The sequence below is a fragment of the Bombus affinis genome, chromosome 5 (assembly GCF_024516045.1).
Source record: "Bombus affinis isolate iyBomAffi1 chromosome 5, iyBomAffi1.2, whole genome shotgun sequence".
Lineage (NCBI taxonomy): Eukaryota > Metazoa > Arthropoda > Insecta > Hymenoptera > Apidae > Bombus > Bombus affinis.
In genome coordinates, this window is record NC_066348.1 from 4,128,288 (window position 1) to 4,151,163 (window position 22,876).

General features: G+C 29.8%; 1 protein-coding gene across 1 annotated transcript; it reads right to left on the minus strand.

Annotated features, from left to right (window-relative positions):
- Positions 1 to 7,175: 7,175 nt before the first annotated feature.
- LOC126916556 (protein yellow) lies at positions 7,176 to 19,664 on the minus strand. The gene is made up of 7 exons (XM_050722491.1): positions 19,548 to 19,664; positions 16,735 to 17,041; positions 12,760 to 12,889; positions 10,336 to 10,498; positions 9,182 to 9,541; positions 8,125 to 8,313; positions 7,176 to 7,484 (listed from the first exon to the last, which is right to left on the minus strand). The coding sequence occupies exons 2-7, from the start codon at positions 16,994 to 16,996 to the stop codon at positions 7,299 to 7,301; spliced, it is 1,290 nt and encodes a 429-aa protein (XP_050578448.1). The 5' UTR covers positions 16,997 to 17,041; positions 19,548 to 19,664; the 3' UTR covers positions 7,176 to 7,298.
- Positions 19,665 to 22,876: the final 3,212 nt, after the last annotated feature.

A 22,876-nucleotide genomic window follows, 5' to 3' on the forward strand; every position in this document is an offset into this window, starting at 1 on the left:
ATGGGACGTTACTAATTCAATATAGTAGTGTCACAGATGCTTCAATCAGTGCTTGACACGAATTCTGTACCTATTCTATTACCTATTCTAAACATTATCTCGTCGATGATGCTACAAATTAAATTTATCGCGGTCGAAAGAACCGTTCCTTAAGTGAGGAAATATCATCGTCTGTGGTAATGTTGTTCATAATCGACGGTCGATTTTTTACCAACATGGAAATTATCATCAGTTAATATTATAGTACAGGAATATAATCCTTTGTAGCAAATCGCAGAGAGAGTAAGAAATATCGATTTTATCCAAATCAATATTTCAAAAAATGAGATACAAAATCGTTAGAGGTATAGACACAGTCTGTAATATTAGGTCTATCTTATATATATGTGTGTATTCGTCTATGCTACATATCATTGTCACTGGTATCTATTTATATTTCTGGAAGAAAACTGTCGTGATGTGTAACTAAATCAGTTAATCAGTATAAAAAGTTTACATCATATGACTGGCAACGTCTCAATGTAATTATTTTAATGAATTAATATTGAATTTTACACTTTATGCTTATATGTCATGGAAACTCATCATGATCATAGGTCAGTGCCACAGTCAATTACGACTGTACCTCAGTCGGTAAGTCTGCTATTTGTTATCAAGACGTTACCACAAAGAATATGCAGTTACATTTCATAATTTCATCTAAAATTTTCTTCAGTAACATCTTAATTTAAAACTCTCAAGACTAGCTGAATCACAAGTAAAATGTTAATACGTTACTTGTATGTAATTGTTGTTATATGTGTCCATAGTATTAGAACATATCCTAGTTTTACTCCATTCAAATTAATCGATGCAAATAATAATGCAAATTATCCAATTGGTTCAAATTATCAAGGTAATGATTAATTTTACAGTTGTCAAGATATACACTATTTGTAAGAATTACAGGAAGAATGTGATAGATAGAGTGCGGGTGTTCATGCAAATGTGTAAGTTGGTAGAACGTTGATAGAAATGCGAAGTCTATACAGAAATCTGTTTTATCGCTAGGAGATTCTAAAAATACGTTTTTTATTCTACATGCATTGCATAATGCACATGCCTCCCATATGTATTTTTTAAGAACATAATGTACGAACATATTGCATATTTTGTGCACATATCTATACACACATAATATATTATCTTGCAATATTGAATTCCTTTGCTATCAACGATTGATTATTCATAAATATCAGCAGAACATTGTCATTGAAATAGATTATTTGGAACAAATATTTACAAAACTGAACAGTTCTTCTTAAGAACAATATTGTGTCAATAGTATTCATTATAAACAGATTAATACTGAATACTGAATATACATAGACTAATTCACAATTTCTACGACAGTTTAATTCAGATCGGGCATAGTAAGGAGTGCCTATTATCTAATAGAATGCAGAAAACAACAAAAAGACGAACGTTGATGCAACGCTGGTTTCAGAATTCAGGCGCATCTAGTTTCAAAATTGATGAAAATCTGGAAACACTCTATGCACAGTTTGCGACAAACATGTTAATATTAATTAATATATACATACAGATGGTCTCAAAAATACTCAGACGCTAATATAGCTTTAACTTCTATGTTCTATATCTGAAATGAATAAAGATAAAACAGCATAAATGTTCTGCAATATATTGAAGTGTAGTATGATGCCAGAAAATAAAAAAACTTTTGATTTAAAACAAATCGTTGTCTAAATATTAAAAGAAATGTGGAAAAAAATGAATTTTCATGTTTCAAAAATATACGGGCACTTTGAAAATTGATGTTAAAGAAACTAAAAGTTTAACATTTTGTCCGGTATATTTTTTGTTCAGTAACATTGTCGTGCAAACATTTTTATTGTTTGATCTATATTTATTTCAAATACAGAACATAGAAGTCAAAGTTATACTAGTGATTAAATATTTTCGAAACCAACTGTACGTACATGTGGAATTTTAAAGTTATGGAAAAAATGAATAAAATTGTACTACCTATTCTCTTATTAAGATTTGATGTGGAAATAAATGGCAAATAAATGACTAATGCGTGCGATGTTGTAAAAAAAGAAATTTTATATGGACTTAGCACAAGTCATGATCGCTGTTAACAGGCCTTGACATACATTAAACAATGTAGCATGAAGTAACCTTTTAGCAAAAATAAAACAGATCACAGTGCACCAGATGAGTCAACGCTAAGAAAGAATTAATTATTTAGGTGACTTCTACAAAATATAGCGAATTGTTATATTTGGATATTCACAGACAAAACTATAGTGACCCATATATATATATATATATAATCTACAGCGACATCTTTTCTGAACAAATTACTTTTCCACCTTGTCAAATCTAACAGTCTGTGAGAACGAAATATTTACAGAGCCTATCAGCGTCGTAAATTAAAAAATTTGTAACGTTCGCAAATTTTTATTTTTGTAGTCACACGTTATGACAAGTAATTATTATATGTTGAGGTTAGAGCTATCAACGATTCCGTCACTTGCAAAAATTGACTCATTAGTATTTAATATATTCTTGGAATCTAACGAATGCTTAATTGGCTCGTTCGTATGCAAAAGTCTAGATTAGAAAGCGCAGAATGCAATAAGATCATAGAGCCGCGGCAAAAAAGCTGTAAAAAAATACCTATATGAAAGTAGCTGCGTGTAATTCGTAATGAGAATCACGTCGATGTCGACGTAGCCTGTCTTCGAAACCCGTAATTACCGGCGCCGATGGAAGAACCGAGACTGGGTGAGCAGCCACCTTTTAAAAAGGTGTTAAAGCGTGCCGCGAGCGTGGTTGGCTAGGTGTTAATTTAAAACAAACCAAAGGATAGCCGCAATTCGGAATCTAAGGATCGCTGACTATCCTATATTTTGATCCCAGACACACCGCGATTCTGTTTAACTGGGCCATACCTTCGGTGACGTATCAAAATTTTAGACAGATTTGGATCCAAAGCAATTGACGTTACTTTAACATGTAACAATAATATTTTGAAAAACTTCCGTTTCTTCATAATATTGATTAACTTAATCATTGATATAATATGTAATATAATATCGTTTGTTTAAATCAATCGTTTTCTTAACTTCCATTCTAGTAATAGCATTGAACAATAGCTTGTAAAGCTATTTTAATGTAACTTCAACAGTTACAGATTTGATTTATATGTTTCTTCGGAAGATGCATATGGTCTGAACGTTAACGAGACAGGTCTGGAGCTCATTAAGGTTTGGCTTTATCACGATCAAGGGAACATACGTATGGTGAAAGGTCTGTTTTCCAAATTGAAAACAGCATCGTATCACGGCCACCGATCTTTGATGTATCTCGTCTTGCCCTCTAATCGCCAGTTAAAGGCGCGAAGTATCGCGATCTGCAATCTATCGATCTCTGAAATTAGCATTCAAGGCGTGAATCTTTTTCTTAATCTCACAGGGCCACCGACAACTTTCCAAGTAATTTCTTCACCCTTAGGCGACGACCCTGTACGTGATCTATGCAAACCGTTCGATGCGATCTTCGGTAATATACGATTTCTGCTTAATTCTTACCCGGGCGAGATAAAAACACGACGGTATTTTTTACCCTTGTTATTCGTGAATAATTATTATAATCACAGAATATGGAGTAATTGTACAAGGTGCGTAAATAGGTACGTAGAACTTATACACGGAATATGTACTTTGTGTTTTCCCAGTAAATGGCGCGAACACATAATTTACAAGTAAAAAATAAGAAAAATATATGATATGAAGTTTAACTACATATACACATTATTGCAAAATAGTAGGAAAATTGATGAATTTTTTATTATAGAATTGGAAAAGTTAATTATGTTTACTTACTTATCTGTATTTAAGTATATTGCGTTTTCTATCTTAAAATAATTCAGTATAAATAATAGTTAAATAGTACATTTTATAAATTCACTTTTCATATTCTGCAAAGAAGAAATACCATTTTATCCTATATATGCCCTTTACGATCTTCAATATTAGATGTTCTGTAACTTTATAATATAATATTTACATTCGTATGGTTCGTTCTTTTTTCTTTTTTTCAGTTAGAAAAATTAATAAATTCTTGAATAAAAATCGTAATACTTGTATAATATAATTTCATTATTAACTATGATTAATAAATTGCAATTTTTTAATACATTCCTTTATTTTAAATGTTTTAAAATGTTCTGTGCATCTTAATTTATTTTAATTCTCATTTTTTAGTTTACTTGATGTTATATCTCTGTTGAAAATGACAACGTGAGTTCGTGCTCGCCCTCCACATACGAATGCGCTAACTACAAAAGGCAGTAACTAAAAGATTGTTCTAGATGCAATCGATATATTCGATCAATATTTTTAGATGCTCATATTTTTTTCCCTAGTCTATGTAGGCGCGTGCAATAAAGGTTTTTTCGGCTCAGAACGGTGTGATAGATTTATCCGTGCAATATTGTAATAACTATTGTGATCCTATCTTTGAATATAAAAATAAAAACAATCTCCAATCTTCTTTATGGAATTATCCACAACATCTAAACATTTTTTTTATTGGCATTAAATATATCTAGTAATTAAATATAATAAGTGTATAATAATACAGTAAGTATCTAATAATAATTAAACAGATTCAGATGTTTTTATAAATTAAACGTTGATAAATCAGAACATTAAGAGTAGTTTTTAAGAACAATTTTCAAGTTCGACTATTGTGTAAAATGAAAAGAATTGCATTTACATTTAAATAGCACATTTTATGTTAACTCTATAATCGATATATGAAAGTATTGAACTGAACAAACTGTTGTTATTTTAGTGCTAAACGAAAATGATATAAAAAAAAGATAAGAGATAACTCTAAGCGGCTTTTTTACTGCGAGACATAGGGTAGACGCGTGGCTATATTTTATGAGCGGGGGCGTGAAACGGATAATTTCCAGAGGAGGGAGAAAGCGATATCCGATCGTATATCAGAGCGCAGAATAGTCGGTCGCCTTCAAATTATCGGAAACAAGGGCGAAACTAATGGGCTAACTCGAGCCATCTGGCTCCGTAGGGCTGGCCGATTTCACGCCAATTCTCGATCACTGTTTTCACGCCTCAGAAACCAAAAGAATTAGCACTGTGTTAAACGAACCTTTGCTAACTCATCACATCGATTGTTTGTACAAATCTTTCTCTTTACCGTATTTGCTTCGATTTATTCATTGTTTGTCCGCTAATCACTTAATAGTAAATGGCACTTGATTGAATAATACTAAAATTGCTACAGGAAAGAATATGAATTTCTATGTATACAGAGCCTGGCCGAATAATATGAAGAAGACACGACGTGATGAGAAAAATCTAAGAAACAAATATACGATAAAATCTTTTCGTTCAAGGGTTGATTTTTGATAAAATCGAATTTCTTTTTGCCATTTTAAAAACTTGTATTCGACAATACAAAAACTAATTACTGATTTGGAAACTCGAAATATCCTCAAAAGCGTCATTATATGTTTTCGTTACAACAAAGGTATCACTTCTACCAGGTCTGTAATTACCATCATAGAAACATAATAGAAAAATTGATTTGAATTGATAATAGAAAATTCAAATTTGTTTCCTTCCTTTTTGGATAGTAGTAACTTGTAAATATTGCATAGTTATTCTTTACAGACACTATAAACGTTACATGTATGTATATACATATACATTTAGGCGCATGGTGAACCATATCTTAGCCATAATTGTATTCGCACGTAGTATATTTTGAAACTTCTTGAAAACTAAGCCTCGCTCGAAAAAATTGTATTTTATATCTTTCCTTTAATTCTTTTGTGGATAGAATTACCTAATTTCATTTACATGTTATTTGTTCGTACTTTGTATAATATAAATATTACAAGAGATCGTTATTCAATTTGATTGGCATTTGGTACATAATATTAAAACTTGAACGTGTTTTTAATAATAGCATGAAAATTAGCTAACATCTACCAAACTGGGTACAATGACTCAGCTAAACTGGAGAGTGTTTTGATAAAAGCATCAAATCAAGCATTTATGTAAAGAGTAAATTCTTTCATTATTCAAGAACACAAAGTATAGCTTGAAACATGATAAATTAATTTTTGGCGATTTCAGAAGAATTAAACATTTTATACCACGTACCGTAACTCATATTCAATGGGTAGCTGGCAAAGGCTGTTCATATTTTACGTTTGCTTTTATATTTTCGTAACGAATAACATACCTACATTAAAATATTTCTCTTGCATATAAAATACAATAACTTGTATTCTTCAACTTCTCAAAAAGCGAAACTTCCTGATGATACCTACACATATCTAAAGTTCAATTTCTAAGAACTATCAGCTCTGTTTATATTCTTAAATTTCACAAGAAACGAAACTGGTTTTAATCTTACCGACGTAGATATATACCTGAAGTTCGATTTCTAAGAACTAGTGAATGGCTACCGTCTCACGGATTTGATTCTCGCAAATAATAATCAATCAAACAGAAAAATACTCGACATAGAAGAACACTATTGTATTCTCATTTCGTAATAAATGAAACTTCTATAAAATGGGTGAACATGTCTCCTCTCAAAAGTAACTAAGAGATCGTTTAATCCTACTGCCGTAATTGCGACCGCTGTTTCTTTCTTTAGATTGGAAACTGCGTGACACAGCTGCGAAAGCAGCAGCTGAATTTCTTCCTGAAACTTTTTTGCTCGGTCTGAGAAACTCCTGACTTATTAGAGAAGTGTAATTATTGCAGTTGCAACAGATAAAATTGAGTGTCCATCAAGTAAGAAAAGTCGGTCACGGTATGTAAGCTTTCGAACAAAACTGATTTGTGGAAAATTGTATATTGTTACCAGAATTTCGAAGTACAATTTATTGAAAAAAAGATCTTTTCAATTTTTAATTTTATAAACAACACATAATAAGACACAATCGTGAATATATACTAGAACAAAAATCAGATCTTTAATGTTGAATAAGAAAAAATATAAATGTTGTTATTGATGTTATAAATTTCATGTTGTGGACTTTTTTAAATTTTGGGTGGAAGATGTAAAGGATGATAAGGAAGATAAGGATGATAATAATATTTGTTTAATACTTTTCTTTATTTCTTTATTATTTAAGCTATAACAACTCGTTTTTTACGAAGGCGAATTAAAATTAATATAATTAGTTTCATTTACAAGAAATTTGCAATTGTATTACTTTTTTAATTACTTTTTTAAAAGGGATTTTATGATTCCCACCAAAGAGAATTGCTAACGTATCCCCAAGGAGATACATTTTCACAAACTGTTCCTGCGATCGCATCTCGAACTGGTATCGTTAATATTCTAAAGTTTACGTCGGTGTAGTTCAAAGTTGACAGTAAGAATACTGGCATTCTATCTGATATAATCCATAACAAACCACGATTTACCTAGAAATGATAAAGTTGTATTTGTCATTTTACAATGTTTTACGTGTAGTACAAAATATATTAATACAGCGATGATTGTAAAAGATTGTAAAAGATATTTTGTGATTAGTACTTATAATTCCAAATATATCTAAATACTTAAAAGTAAAAGTATTGTTTGAATAATGCCTCGAATAAATTCTAAATATTACTTTAATTTAAAATTTTACTTAAATCAATTTCTAAATATTCATTTTTTAATTTTATTTTGGATTTGATATCCACATTTGATTTCATTAAACGGAACGAATCAATGCTTAATGCATTTTGAAACTTTGAATGGATAAGAAATAAATATAAATCCTTTTGAATATATTACATAAGGCATTGAAATCAAAATAGTACATCTCTGATGAACTACTCGACGCTTACCTTCCTTTTGTAAGAAAAAAAAGTGTTACTCACTTATTTATTACTGAGATAACTTTTGAAATTTTAGTTGCAATGTTACAATTTGATATTAATTTATCACATGGAAAATAATAAATCCAGAAGAAATTATCATTTTGAACAGAAAGTGAAATAAATTATATAAAAAGGAGTAAAAGTAGATTAAGGTTAGGGATTGAATGTCTTTTTTAAATAAAATATCAAATTATACCTTAACATCTGCTGGGAATATCATAGCTTCGTCGTGTCTAGCAACGACCGCATGGTTTTCAGGTGCATATGGTAACACAGAATTCCAACAGCCTACTGCATTTTGATCAATTAAATTGAAAAATTGAAGTCCATTTTCATCCATAATAGAAGAGGTGCAATGGCCAAGTGGTCCTCTTTCAGGAAGAACCTATCAATATTAATAATTAATAGCAATAACTTCATTTTTTATAAAGTATATATAGTTTGTGTTATTAGCTTCTTAATTGTGTAAGATCGAATATTTCGTCATGTCAAATAAACGACTCTATTGGATATGATGGCATAGTTCGGCATGAAATAATATCGTATGGAAATAACTACTCATTCCAAATGTAATCATCTCGACATCGGCAAGAAAATAGTGTCCGGTTAATAGATTAAGAATGTAACATTTGGATCATAAAATGATGATGAAATTGCAAAATCATAAATAATTGCAATGCTTAAAACGAAATCATATATGCACTTTCGGATATATTTCTGCATATGCTTCTGTTTCGTTTTGTTTGATTCTATAATTTTGTCGTAATCTGTACTTGTATTGTCCTTTGATTACTAGATTCCAGACATTTATTCAAATTCGTATTTTTATGGTCGTAACTAAATAATAAATATTTTATTTGGGACATTTTATACGTGTACTGTATTATATACATCATAGATGCATAAATATTTGCAGTATATTCATAATTAATATAAAAAATATCTTTAGAAGTACCTTCCTAATCAATGAATGAATACATAATTTAATAATTACACAGTCAAAGAAATATATAAATAGTGTAAGGTATAATAAAAACGGAATATATAATATAAAATTGTGACAATTTAATAAATTCTCTTTTTTTAAAGTAATCTTCTACTACGACAAAGTTATTTTCAAAATATTACTAGTCATAAGGATAAATAACTTGCCAATGCCTTTATCATATATCACAATTAAGTACTAAAAGTAGTGTAATTATAATATTAATATTAATAATAATTGTAATTTGTTATTTCTATTGCGCACATACCTGGAATTCATGGTAACTATCTTGAGACAAGTTTTCATCCCTTAAAATTCGTGTAGAAACTGCAAATTCTCTTCTGCTACTTAGAGGATGGAAGAATAATGTCCTATATCCATTGGCAGCGATAGGAGATAAACTCATACCGAAGACCCCTTCTTCACCCCATTGGAAATTTATACCACCGATATTGTAGTCCCCGGCCAGAGGATCCGGCATGAAATAGCTATGTGTAAGTCGCCAAGACTTATTTTGTTCCCAAGAATATACGATCAGCCCATATCCAAGTTCGTCAGACATATAGGCGAAAGCGTCCTCGCAACCGCCTTTTCCCAAATCGACTGCAATATTGGCGATGAAAGTGTTCTATATGAAGAATTTTAATTCGTTTATATAACCTGTTACGTTGTAGAATAAAACAGTTGCAAATACCATCTGATATTCTGAAACAACCATTTTCTCAGCAGCGAACAATTATGCATATATGCAATTTGTAGTTTCAAGAAATAATAATTCTTAGGTATTTCGAATGTAAAAACAAGCAATTATTTTAAATTTCCCGAAGATGGTATGCGCGAATATACGCATATATGTATATAAAATATGTATATATGTGTATATATAATCCATACTTATATGGATTAATAACATATGAGTTACGTAAAATAGCTTTGACACAATGTGATATAATATTACCTCTAATGAGGAAAAAGAGCATTTGAGTTTAAATTGATCTTTTTTTACTGTTTATCGTATCAGTTCAATCAATTAGGTTACAATGTTCATGTAATGTATAGTTTGTATAATGTATAAATGTTCAATTATGCAATGTTCAAAATATTACGACTTAATTGTTATAGTTTATTTTAAATGTTCCACAATCAAGTTTGTTTGTAGACTACTATAGTTTTACGTTAATATAAATATGTATGCACACTTTTGTTTCATGTCAATATTATACAATTGTATATTTTGTTTGTAGACTACTATAGTTTTACGTTAATATAAATATGTATGCACACTTTTGTTTCATGTCAATATTATGCAATTGTATATTTTGTTTGTAGACTACTATAGTTTTACGTTAATATAAATGTATGTATGCACACTTTTGTTTCATATCAATATTATACAATTGTATATTATACAGCTGTACCTACCATATTAATATCTTCAGCCCTCAATCTATATTGCCTTAAAATTTTATCCGTTGTTAAATCAAAGACATTCAGAGTGTAGGGACATGCCTGTATCGTAGTGTTTCCAATACCTATCGTACCGGTATCCAACACCCAGAGTCTGTCACAGACATCTGCGTGTATTCTGGAATAGAAATAATAATACTAAATTTCTTATTGCTTCGATGAAATATACTTGAATGCTTCCTATATGAACTTTAAGTTCTGTCGCATTTTATGTTAACAGATCGATTATTATCAACAATTTTTATAAATTTTTGAATAAAATATCTAGGATTCAACTCCTTGTAACTTCACGTTATTTTCCATATCTTTATTGACAATAGATCTTTATCCAATTTTTCGAAAGTTGTATACATATTTCCATACTTTCATATTTTCCATTTTAGTAGAACATATACATATAGTATAGTAGTTTCCATCATATTTTTGCAACAATTAATGTATCAATATTTTCATAATATACCTATAATAAAGCAAACGAATGAAGTAAAAGTCGTGCCCAGTTCAGCGTAATAAAACAATGGATGAATTTTAATTTGTAGTTTTTACAATTCACTAAACTGAAAAAACGAATTAATTGGCTCCTATAAACTATAATATAATCATCCAGATATGACTGTTTATATAACTATCTTAGCCATGTGATGATTATAGTATGAAATTTCAATAAGTAATATTTACTTATTCAGAGAATCGTAATCGTCATGCTTCTGGTTTTTCGGGAGACAATCAAGCAGCTCTGCCCTGAAGAAGTGAGCTATAATGTTCATGATACGTGGGAGTAAAAGCGCAGCTCAACATACGTTCGTCTTTCAAAAAATTAAAGACATAACATCCAATCATAGTGAAAACTTATTTAAATCTAAGATCGTAATATTTCACAATTTAATAGTTAGAAAATAAAAAGAATTTTTGTAAAAGCAATAATATTATTGGAAAAATGTTGTAACTTATATGTTGATATTGATAGTGCTACTTTATAACTTCTTTTATATAACAATAAAACAGAGTTTTATTTTAAAGCATATTATTGTATATTGTATTGTATAATTTATTATATAATATTTATAATTATTTATTCTATATATATGTATGTAATGAGACAGATAATCATGCTATGAACACTTATAAAATGTATTAATAATATTAGTGACTAAACTTGTATTTTGGAAAATTGTAAAAATTCTTTTTGTAATAGAATTGTGCAATTTACAACTTGTAACTTACGTATTTGCTAATATGATAAATTAATAATTATGTGTAAGATAGTCCAGGAAATCTTTGTTATTTTTTCCGTGTGTTAAACAAGGAAAAGCGAGAGAATGTTCCCACACATTTGAGATTTCGTTAATAACAGATAAATGTATTATTCAGTCGGGATATTTTCTATAGAGTATATCTGCTATATGGATTAAAATCTATTCTATACGATTTTATCGTCTACTTTTCCCTTCTTTCAGAATCGCCACAATTCATTCCACGTTTTTCCGTTTTAAACAAAATGAAGATTGCAATTTACATTCAAATAGAAGTTACAAAACGAATATAATTAATCATGTTAACGTTTACAAAGTACCTGTTTCTCTTGTGAGATCTGTTTCGCTATGAGAAGCGATGAGAAATAGGAAATAATAGAAAATGTCATGTTTCACTTTTAACTAACTAATTGGATAGGTGCTATTTTCAGTTTTATGCTACAATTCAATCGTGTGATGTTACGTCTTAAGTAATGTTACCGCAATTGCAATAGTGCTACACGCTTGCATGTATAGATGTATATATGCAGGGTGACCCTAGTTTAAATATCAAAACTTCGACAACGTGTAGGGGACAGTTTTCGCTTTTTTAATTATTTATTTACAATTATTTATTTTGAGCGACCGAATCGTAACCGTACGCGCGTCACTGCAATGCGCCAAATGTCACCAAGGCTATATCTAATTGCAATTAGACTTGTCAATGTTAGATATAATGCTTACATTGCTACAAGATTACATTGCTACATTTTAAACTGTATTTCTATAAAATAGACGATAACACGAATAAATAAGTGTAAATGGATAAGTGAAAAAACGAGAGCCTTTCCATTTCCTTTCTCGCGATTTTCTCTAAAATAGAGCAAAAACGAGCAAATCTTTAAAGAACTTTTTTTTTAGTTCATCGATTCTCCGCATGTTATAAAGCTTTGATATTTAAATTTGGGATGCTACATATATTATAGCTGTGTTAGGGAATCGATGTCGACCTTGAAGCATTGAAAATACAAGAAAATGGTAAATGGGAAAACATATAAATCTTGAAAAAAGGAAAAAATAGTTTATTACTGTGTATACGTATGTGTATATGTATACCACAATTAAATACATACAAAACATTACGTACCTATAAGCAGTAGTAATTGCACTACCACAAGCTCCAGCTTTGTTTTGTGCCCAATTCGGATAAGGGGTAAGCTTCGGTGAGCCACCTCGATTTGTGTCAAGCGATATGTAGTTTAATGTCGCCGGTATTCCTATAATTAACGAAAAGTGAATTATTTTTTATAGAATTGCGCAAACTCTAGCGTATTAGATTCAGTAGATATTTTACTCTTTGGTCTTGAATACTTATTTGTGTTATCTAATTAAGAATACATTAGAAATATTGAAAATGTAATTTAATATTGATGGTATTTAATTGACTTTAAAAGTAAAATATTCTTCTATACTTTAATAATTAATGATTCTTGATTATATATGTTCTATTTTGTGTATAAAAATGTTTCATGTCTTCAAACATAATTGAATTTATACATGTATGTATATAAACTAATAAAAAGTGAAAATATTACGAAAAATACTATTTAAAAATACTGCAAAATGTATAATAAATTTTAATTGCAAATATCACAGTAATAGTTTATGTTGTGTTGCAGTAATTTAATCTTCTAAAAATAAGTAATAGAAAATATGGATCGTTATCACGTTACCCTAAAATTTTAATGCGTATTTTGTCTTTTATGATTTCATAATAAATATACAAAAAATGTTCGTTTAAAAGAATTGATATATCATGCAAATAATTAACATACTTATCATCGTAAATTTGATACAAATAAATTCTTTATAACAATTTGTTTCGCAATTACATAAATGAGTAAATCCTGCTTTGAAATTGTCACTTTATTTAAATCCTGTAATTTACTACATTTATATTTATATGAAGAATATATAGTATATAGAAAATATATATGACGGTATAATTTCCAAATCTATGAACAATTGATAAACTTACGATATTGCTGGATCATTAAGTATTATACTAATTTATAAAAATGAAATAAAAAGTTAAAATATAATTTCTTTCTCATAGAATATTACAGAAAAATTTAATTAATAAGTAACAGAGATTTCAAAGTCTATTTGTTTAATTATTTATAAATAATTTTCATAGTCGTATAAATTAATCTTTTATTATTACTTTCTTCATTAAATTGAGCGTCACTGTTGCTTGATTAAATATGCACATTATTATAAGAAGTGCGACACGCTCTTATGATTGATATGATCGCGTGACTGACAGAAAGCCATTGAATTATTGACACGTGGAATTCCTGACCTTTCAATCTTATCGCACTATATCCAGTTCATCTAGCATTATCTTAAAAATTTCGTAAATTGCATAGTCGAACTGGCATTACACGAAGGTATATAATACGGTGGAAAGTGTGCCTACGGTAATGAGCAAAACATTTTTGATATGTCACGAGGTTTGCGTGACGAGGTTGTCACACGATCACTACACTCCAATATTGCGTTTGATACTCTAAAAAGACATGCAGACCTTGTCGCTGAACATTTTGAAAGATGTTTGAAATTTTTCAGATTAGAATCGCATTTAGTTAGCCCATTTAACACTGTTAGATTTTATACTAAAGAAAAATTTTTGTATATACGACGCGTCATAATAACTTGAATTTTTGAGTAAATACGTGCCATGGCAAAATATTATTCACTGAATCTATTATTAAATTTACGATCAATTTATCAAAATATTCTAAAAAAATTACATGTAGGGAGTCAGCTTATATAATTTCAATATATATTGTAATGAGACATGTAGTATATTATTATATATAGTATATTATGATAAATTATAATGTACAATTAAGTTATATAGTATTTAATTATTTAAACTACCCTTATTAACGACTTGTATCTTTTGCAAGCAATTTATTCTTTATTTTTTTATTTTCATTTATATTCCTAATTTTTTGTTATTATCTATGATAGTGCGAAATTAGTTACATTAACTATATGAGAGTTTTATATTGTTCGTGAAAGACCATGCAATTTACAACTTTCCGAGTTCAATTGAATGGCATATTCTCTTTCCTTCCTTTTCTCTCTTAGTATTTCATGTCCTCTGTCGGACTGTCCAAGTAAAGCTGACATTAGAAGAAAGAACGATCCAAACAAAGCAGTCGCCATATAAAAAAGTTGGCCTTAAAACAATACCAACTACGGTGGGCTTTGACGCATTTACAGAAGTTTCAAGAGACTGGTGAGATGTCAAGAATAGAAAGGAAATATAAACGGGAAATGGCAAAAGCGAAAGAAGAGAAAGAGGAAAACGGTAGGTACACTGAAGATCAATGAGATGAAAAATAAACAATAAATGTTTGTTGTGTAAGAAAAAATGAACACGTTGAAGGAGCTGAAGTCAATTAAGTATCTGGAATGGTTCAAAATAATAATATAGAAAGGAAAGGAAAGTAGAAAAGGAACAACAAATAAATTGCCATGATTGGATAATTATATAATGTCGCGTAACACCATGAAACATATTATGTGATATTAAACGTTCCTTAACATATTATAAATTTCATGTGAAGGAACGTGTAAATATTATATAAAAATTATAGAAAAGAATATGATAAGTTACATTTTCGAGCTTTTGCATGTATATCCTAAATGAGATACAGGAGTTCAATACGCTATCAACAAATCTCACATGACTAAAATTGCACAACTTTAATTGATCTTAGAATTAAATATATGATTAATCATTCTCTCGAACTACTCAAAAATATTCGTTATCGTAACATTAATTGTACCCCTAATTTTTTGTTAAATGTGGATTTACCTATACACACATATGTATCATATTAAAGGATACCCTTTTACTAAAAGTGATATCACTAATAAGTGACATCAAATTCAGAAAGTCGACAAAAAGTTGTCATACATTTTATATAATTTATCATATTTTAGCGGAATAAATAAACGGATATATATTTTTTAAATTAAATGTATGTTTTAAATCTTCAATAACTTATAATAGAAAATAAATTCATAATTTTTAATGCAACGGTTACGAATGAGGACGCAAAATAAAATAGCACGTGTTAGAAGAGGTGAAATACAAGTTCGCGACCATAACAAGAAACGAAAGCAATAAGCAAAAAACAAAAAAAGCCGCAGATTTGAGTATCGAAAAATAGAGAGGTTAAAGATAGCGATATGAAAGATTGTACACGATGTGTGAGCATTGTCGACTTTTTTGTTTTATACACAATGACCTGGCGCGCGCCAACGTGTATAATAAACGTAAACCATCAAGAGCAAGAAAAAAGTGGGAAATAAAAGAGCACAGGAGAGAATAAGCCCATTCACCCCTGGTTCCCTCCTGGGCAATAGTGTTGGGTGGAGGATTTGGGTTGAAGTGAAGGCGGAGGCCAACGGAGACATAGAAATGCCCCATTGAAATCGCTCGCACAGTTTTCGGCACTTTTTGTCGCGAGCCGGAAGTCGGCCAGACGAGGTTCTACAGACGCGCACTGCCTGCAGTGATCTTCTGTACATTGTGTTTACTGTAACTTCCGGTCCCTGACACGAGACATTCATCTAAATGTTCATATTGTTCCTGTTTGCCGAGCAACTCTTTTTTTGTCTAATTTTCAAATACGTCTCGGTAGAAGAATTTCACTTTCCATAAGAAAATCAATGTTTCAATTTTATTAATGTAACAATAGCAGCTGCGAATTATGATTAGTTATTCCGCGATAAAAAACCTCGAACTACTTTCAAAGAAAAAAAGGACGCTTCTCATGGTTACCATGTACCTAGTATTCGTGATATTTAAGTAAATTATTAGAAGATGTAAAATAAAACACTAAAATTTTATACTCCTTTATCAATTTCCCTAATATAACAAAACGGGAATGAGCTAATATATCGGACCCTAAAATGCAAATAAAGTGATATTCATGTTAATGTTCTTGTTTATTGAAAAAAAGACGGTGACCTCCTATTCTAGTCTCACTGGTCTAGCAGAAATTGATATTATAAAATACTACAATATATACGTTCAACTTACCATTGCGCCATCTCGGTACCGTGACGAACAGTTTGTTTCTCCAAATTTCTATACCAACAGGCAACGCGTTTTCTGGAATGAATTCTCCTTTCATCATTGCCATTTTTCTGCTGGCTTCATCTGGATAGGCGAAGTCCACCGTTCTCCAGAAAAATCTTTCTAACACAGGTGCTTGCCCGAACTGTGTACCCCATCTTTGAAGTCCATCGACGCTCTTGGTTCCCAGGTATAGTAAACTCACGAGAAGAAATTCGCGAAACATTCCTACGATAGCTTAGGCCGACAATCTCGCAGTTTATAATTGATCCTTTAAAATAGTAAAAAATATCGAATAGCTTTCAGCACTTACTCGATCACATTCAAATTTACTTTCCTTAGATGGATTATACTTAAGTACATAGAACTTTTTCCAATTCATTAGATTCCAATTAAAATATATGTATTAAAAAACAGAATGATTGAAAAAAATTCTGTAATTAATGGCAAGATTTAATCATTGTAAATTGTTGGCAATATTTTCCCTGTGTTGTTTGCGAGATAATTCCAGACAGTTATTTTGTAAATCTTCCGTATATTTTATGATGCGATTGAAAGGAAGATAAATAACCGCACATAAGTCAGTTGGAAGTATATGTTTCAAACTAATATATCATACTACTACTCATTATTTTTTTCTGTACCTGTACTTAACTCTGATTCTTATCGGCAATATTATTGTACTAACTGGAACTTTCACTTCGATTTGATACGACGATAAATGAGTCAAATGATTGACATAAAAGAAAATGGAACAGATATGAGTAGCGTGCAAAAAATGACTCCGAAAACTTCTTTGCTATTGAACAAATATTAACGCTAATTTCTCAATATGGCAAACTTTTTAGTATTTTAATAACTTGAATTATTTTTACGTCAACAAGTAGTAAAAGTATGAATCACTTTCAGTTACACTAACATCATATGTATACGACAGTATATGTTAATTCTGCTTCAGTGTAGTAGAAACGCATCAAACTAATATTTAGAACTTATATTTTTCTAACATAAATCTCTGTAATGTATGCATAATAATATCTTACTACGCCGTATTTTTATATTTTTCATACCATTGTATTACTAAGTAATATAATAAAAAATAGGAACAACTGAAGAAAGCTAAGAAATTAGATGCGCGTAAACTAAAACACTTAAACACTTAGCGCATAAACACTTTATGCATCTTAAAGTAGAGGAATATTTCTCTATTGATAAAAAAAACGTGAATAGCACACTTTTATACGATTTGGGTAACACCTTTAACCTGCAAATTTGCCTATTTGAAATTATCTAGAAAGTTTCACATAAAGCTTAACAGTTGAGACTATATGGTTTATTTAGCTTTAAAAAATAACAACTTCAGCAGAAAATAATAAAAAGCAATAACAGATAAGACCAAATTATTAAAATGCGTCTGCAATGCATAATACTATACATTGTAATGCAGACATAATAGATGCAGATATAATAAATCAAAGGAAATATGAAATTGGATTCAAAATATGAGAAATCCTCGTCTTTCCTTATATGAAGTGGCTGTATATGGTTATACGTATATGTATATGTGATACTGTTTGCACGATGAAATTCCGGAAATTAGCTGTATATGAATAAATCTTGCTCTCGCGAGGCATACATAATAAACGCAGCCAATTCCACTTCGCTGAGCGCGAGCAGAAATGGAAAACGACCTGGCACGTGCCAAGTTTCACTACCGTTGTATGCGTAGGCAATATAATCTTGCCGCAAGATAGCGAGTGTGACAGCGACATAGATCAATTGTATTTATATCTGTTATAATTGAGCGAGTAGTACTCATTACCTTTGGGAGTTTTTCTAATCCAAAAAGAAAATTTGCTTTCTTCTTGTTCAAAAAATGGATAACTTATTTTACTTCTTGTAATGATGTATGTCGTATTATAGTAATTAAAATTTTCAAAAAAAATAATTATGTTTAATGTTCAATAATAATGTAATTTTGTATGTAATTGTGAAACACACACTAAACTATATCGAAATTTATAATTTATACGATGTGTAATTTACATAATTTGGCAGTTACAAAAAATAATAACTCCTTCTTTGTTAAAATTATGAAAGTGATGTTAACTTGTGAGTTACGTTAAAAATTACATATTAAAGGAAATTAATGATGTTTGTAGAACTAAAAAAGAATTTGTTACGGAATGGTAACGAAATTTTATTTTGAAATCTAAATCTTTTTAAAAAATTTGAGAAATAAATAATTCCGTTATGTAGTACTGAGTAATGATTCTAAGTATTCAATTTTGTTCAAAAGAATTAAGATATAGAAAATGTTAAGCAGATACAAGGAATCTAAGTGAAATTTCACGGAATAAAGTAGAATGAAGTAAAATTTGCAAAATTCTCTTTTTCATTTTAGACGCATGTGTTATACCTTGAAATACGAAAGAAAAGGAAATAGAATAGTTAAGTGAAAGAGATTAATATATGGAATGTATCAAGCTTCGATATAAAATTTTGTCATCTGCACAATGTTACACAATCGACGGCTGTAATTAATATTCCAAGTATCAAAATGAGCCGTTACGTATCTTCCATGTTGTTGCACAATGTCCAATTTTAAAATAAAAAATTTCCTTGCATACTAACACTTACGCAGCCATTTCTTTTATTCACAAATTAATTTCACCGCCACCATCATTAAGCTCGGCGAGTGAACACTAGTTTTTGACACTATTCTGCTGCTTGAAATCACATATTTTTCCTTATTTTATGAATGAAAGAATTTTTACCTCTTCCTAGTAGGTTTGCCGATGGCTTCACCTTCGAAATGAAATATGAAGAACGAAGTACGAAGTGAGAAAGTCAGTAACGAAGAGTACAAGTAAACTGTTGATTCCTGCAAATGGGTACTGCTATATATGTACTCAGTTCATTTAACACATATTTACCAAGCGTTCATGTACACCTTCACTCGTCTACTTGCACTTGTCCTAATGTGGTGCTGCTAGCTCCCACTTGATGAAATTTAGTTGACTTGGGTCGAAAGAAAAAATTACTTTTTCCGGAATATCAAATGGAACAACTTATAGGCGGAACCGGTAAATGGTTATCTTGCTTGGAGAAAAGTAGTTCTAAGAAAAAAGACAAATCGACAGCTATGCTAAGAGAAAAACATTATACAGGAATGTTGATTGAATGTTGATATAAGCTTAACTATTTACAAGGGTGATTCTTACATAATTATTGGATTATAATAACCAAATTATGAGGTATTTTTCTAGAGTGCGAACAGTATCCTTCTGAATGAACTTCACTGAACTCAGTTATTCAAACGTTCTACAATTTGGCAAATATTACTATAACATAATCTATGTAAAATAAAATGGTACATTGGATAATGTACCAGTATCAACATATAATATGAAAATTATGAATAATTCAAGAGAAAGTTTATAGTTTGCTAAATAGTATGTGAAGAGTTTGTGAAATTGGTAGAAAATAAAAAGTATGCGTGGAATTCGATATCGAAATTAATAGAAGTATAAATAAAGGCTAAAATTGTGTCTGGTATCAGAATTGATAGTAGTATAGATAAAGATTAAAATTATGTGTCTTCTAATTAATTCTTTGGAACAAATATATATGTATATAGATTTCAGTCAGCATGATTCATCTAAAGGTACTTCACACCAGTCATATATATCACAGTAGAATAAAATAAAAGATGAAGAATAATAGATAAGTTACATGGATAGATGATACTATTAACAGATGATATCTACTTACATCACATGTAGAGGACTGTTACCAATTATTTTTGTCTTCATGTTTAATTGTAAAGTTTATATTCATATACGATATTTTGGGACATAAACTTATAGTATAGAGCCACTATGGATATGCTTGTACTTTGCATAATTGGTCATAAACTGCTGTTTAATATTCTTACAACAACATTTCAGACACATCAATCGAAGCAAAATCCCAAAACAAATGAATAGTGTATATGACGTTGCATATCCTAAGGGATAAAACAGAAAAAGTATCCATTTTATTGTTGAAATGAGTATTTGTCAGGAAATTTGTTATTTTCTACCGATTATGGAAATATTTAATAAATACAGTTTTGATTACACAATTTGTTTCTTAATTTTAGAAAGTTGCAAACTTAGAGCCCTAACCTTGAAACCGAGTTTTTATAGGAGATACAAAACAGACATTTAGAACAAGTATAATAATATATTATGGCACATTTAATACAAATTAAGAAATCTCATATTTGATAGTGATATACAATACACTATTGATAAACATTTTGATAAATATTTTAAATTTATAATATATTGGTATTATAAAAAAAGCTGATAGATATATTTTTCATAAATTTATCATTAATTAAAAAATTTTGTAACAACGAAGTCTCGTTACTATAAAGTAATCAATTTGTCCCGACATTTATGAGAATAGATACGTGGTTAGCGAAATAGTTACCATTGAATAAACTCAAACAGCACAATGGATAATACTATCTAACATCAGATTCAGTTTTCTGTAACCCGAGTGAGATTTATTGCCAATGTATAGAAAGATCAGGCCGAGTTAAATAAATTCGAGCCCAGACCGATCATTCTTATTGATTAGGCTCGATACTCGTCAATCAATGTGTTGTGGGAATGGTTGGCTCAGACTTGAGATTATACACTTCGACTTTCTCATCCGTAGTCGATAAATCTAACACAAATCAAAGAAAGAAGAATCTGGTCTGGTTTAGTTTACGAATAACTAACCGCATAGATTAAATTCATCACGGTATGCACAATACCAATGATCATGATAACTGTCAATAAGTGGGTTTACAACTATACTTGCCCTTCTTACATAAAATTTCTTATCAGGTACTTTCTACAGCGTAAACGTACTAGATTAATCCAGTAATTTTATGGTATTTGAGACCCTCCGTGTCTTTTAGCTAAAGTTATACTACGCAGGCTGTTACAAAATAATAACAAAATATTTTTAATTGAAAGATGAACGGGACAAAGAAAGTGGTAAAACTTCAACATTTTTGAATATTTCGAAGCGACAGATAAGACATTTTAGGTAAAGAATGTAATATATGAGTACTTAAATACTACCCATGATTTGATAGTTCACTCTCGCCAAACTGTTTCAACAAGTCAGGTGCCGGATGTGTGAGGTCAAGTGTAATAATAATCGTCCTACTATTTAAATTCGTGTCTACTAATAAGCACAATAAACACATGGAGAAAAATGGCAATTATATAGAAACTTCATATACTTATACCACCGTTCAAAAGTACCCGGGCACTTACGTAGGTTTGAAAAAATATAACTGCAATGATTTCACTCTTTATAATTACAGAGCAGCTTTAAAAGTCCATATACCATACACAAGGCCATAAATCTTGTAGTACTTGATCTTATTACTCGACAAGTTCTTTTACTCATAATCAGATTCCCCAATTTTTGAATTAGAATTCAGATTAAGAAAGAACTTCTAAAATTATGTTAAAACTTCTGAGATTAAGGTAAGCAAATGTAGGCTAAATATCTCAAATAATAAACGGATATATATAATAATATAACATAATGTATCGTAGTAAATAGTAAAATATATTATTGTTATATACTTTAATACAAAATTTATATTTATAGCTTGCTGATTTCATAAGATTGATGGCAAATGCTATTTCTAATTATTAAGAGGCTATTAGTTTGTACACTTCTGACAAATTCACATATTGCTATTACAAATCGTATGAAACGTGCGGATACTTGTGAACGATAGTGTATATGAATGTATACGTGTATAAATAATAAACTTCTTTAACACTATAATTTTATTCTTTAAATTATACTTTTTCGTAAAATGTAATAATACAATTATATTGTTTCTGAAAACTTATAAGTTTTTCTTATTTTCACGATGGTTACATCTCTTATTTAAAATATTTAAAACATAAGTACACGGAGCATTACTAGGATTAAAACTAACTACATAAAAGAAACGCTGTATAAATTATGTTGCAACATTTTTCTAATACATTAGCAGATAATGAACGTATTTCATACACATACTAAAATTTATCCATGAAAT

Excerpts from the sequence above, each read along its gene's own strand:
- LOC126916556 (XM_050722491.1), bottom strand. The coding sequence starts at position 16,996 with ATGTTTCGCGAATTTCTTCTCGTGAGTTTACTATACCTGGGAACCAAG. Across the intron at positions 9,542-10,335 it reads GGGCTGAAGATATTAATATG|AACACTTTCATCGCCAATAT; the intron begins GTAGGTACAGCT and ends TTCTTCATATAG. Across the intron at positions 8,314-9,181 it reads ATAGTTACCATGAATTCCAG|GTTCTTCCTGAAAGAGGACC; the intron begins GTATGTGCGCAA and ends TAATATTGATAG.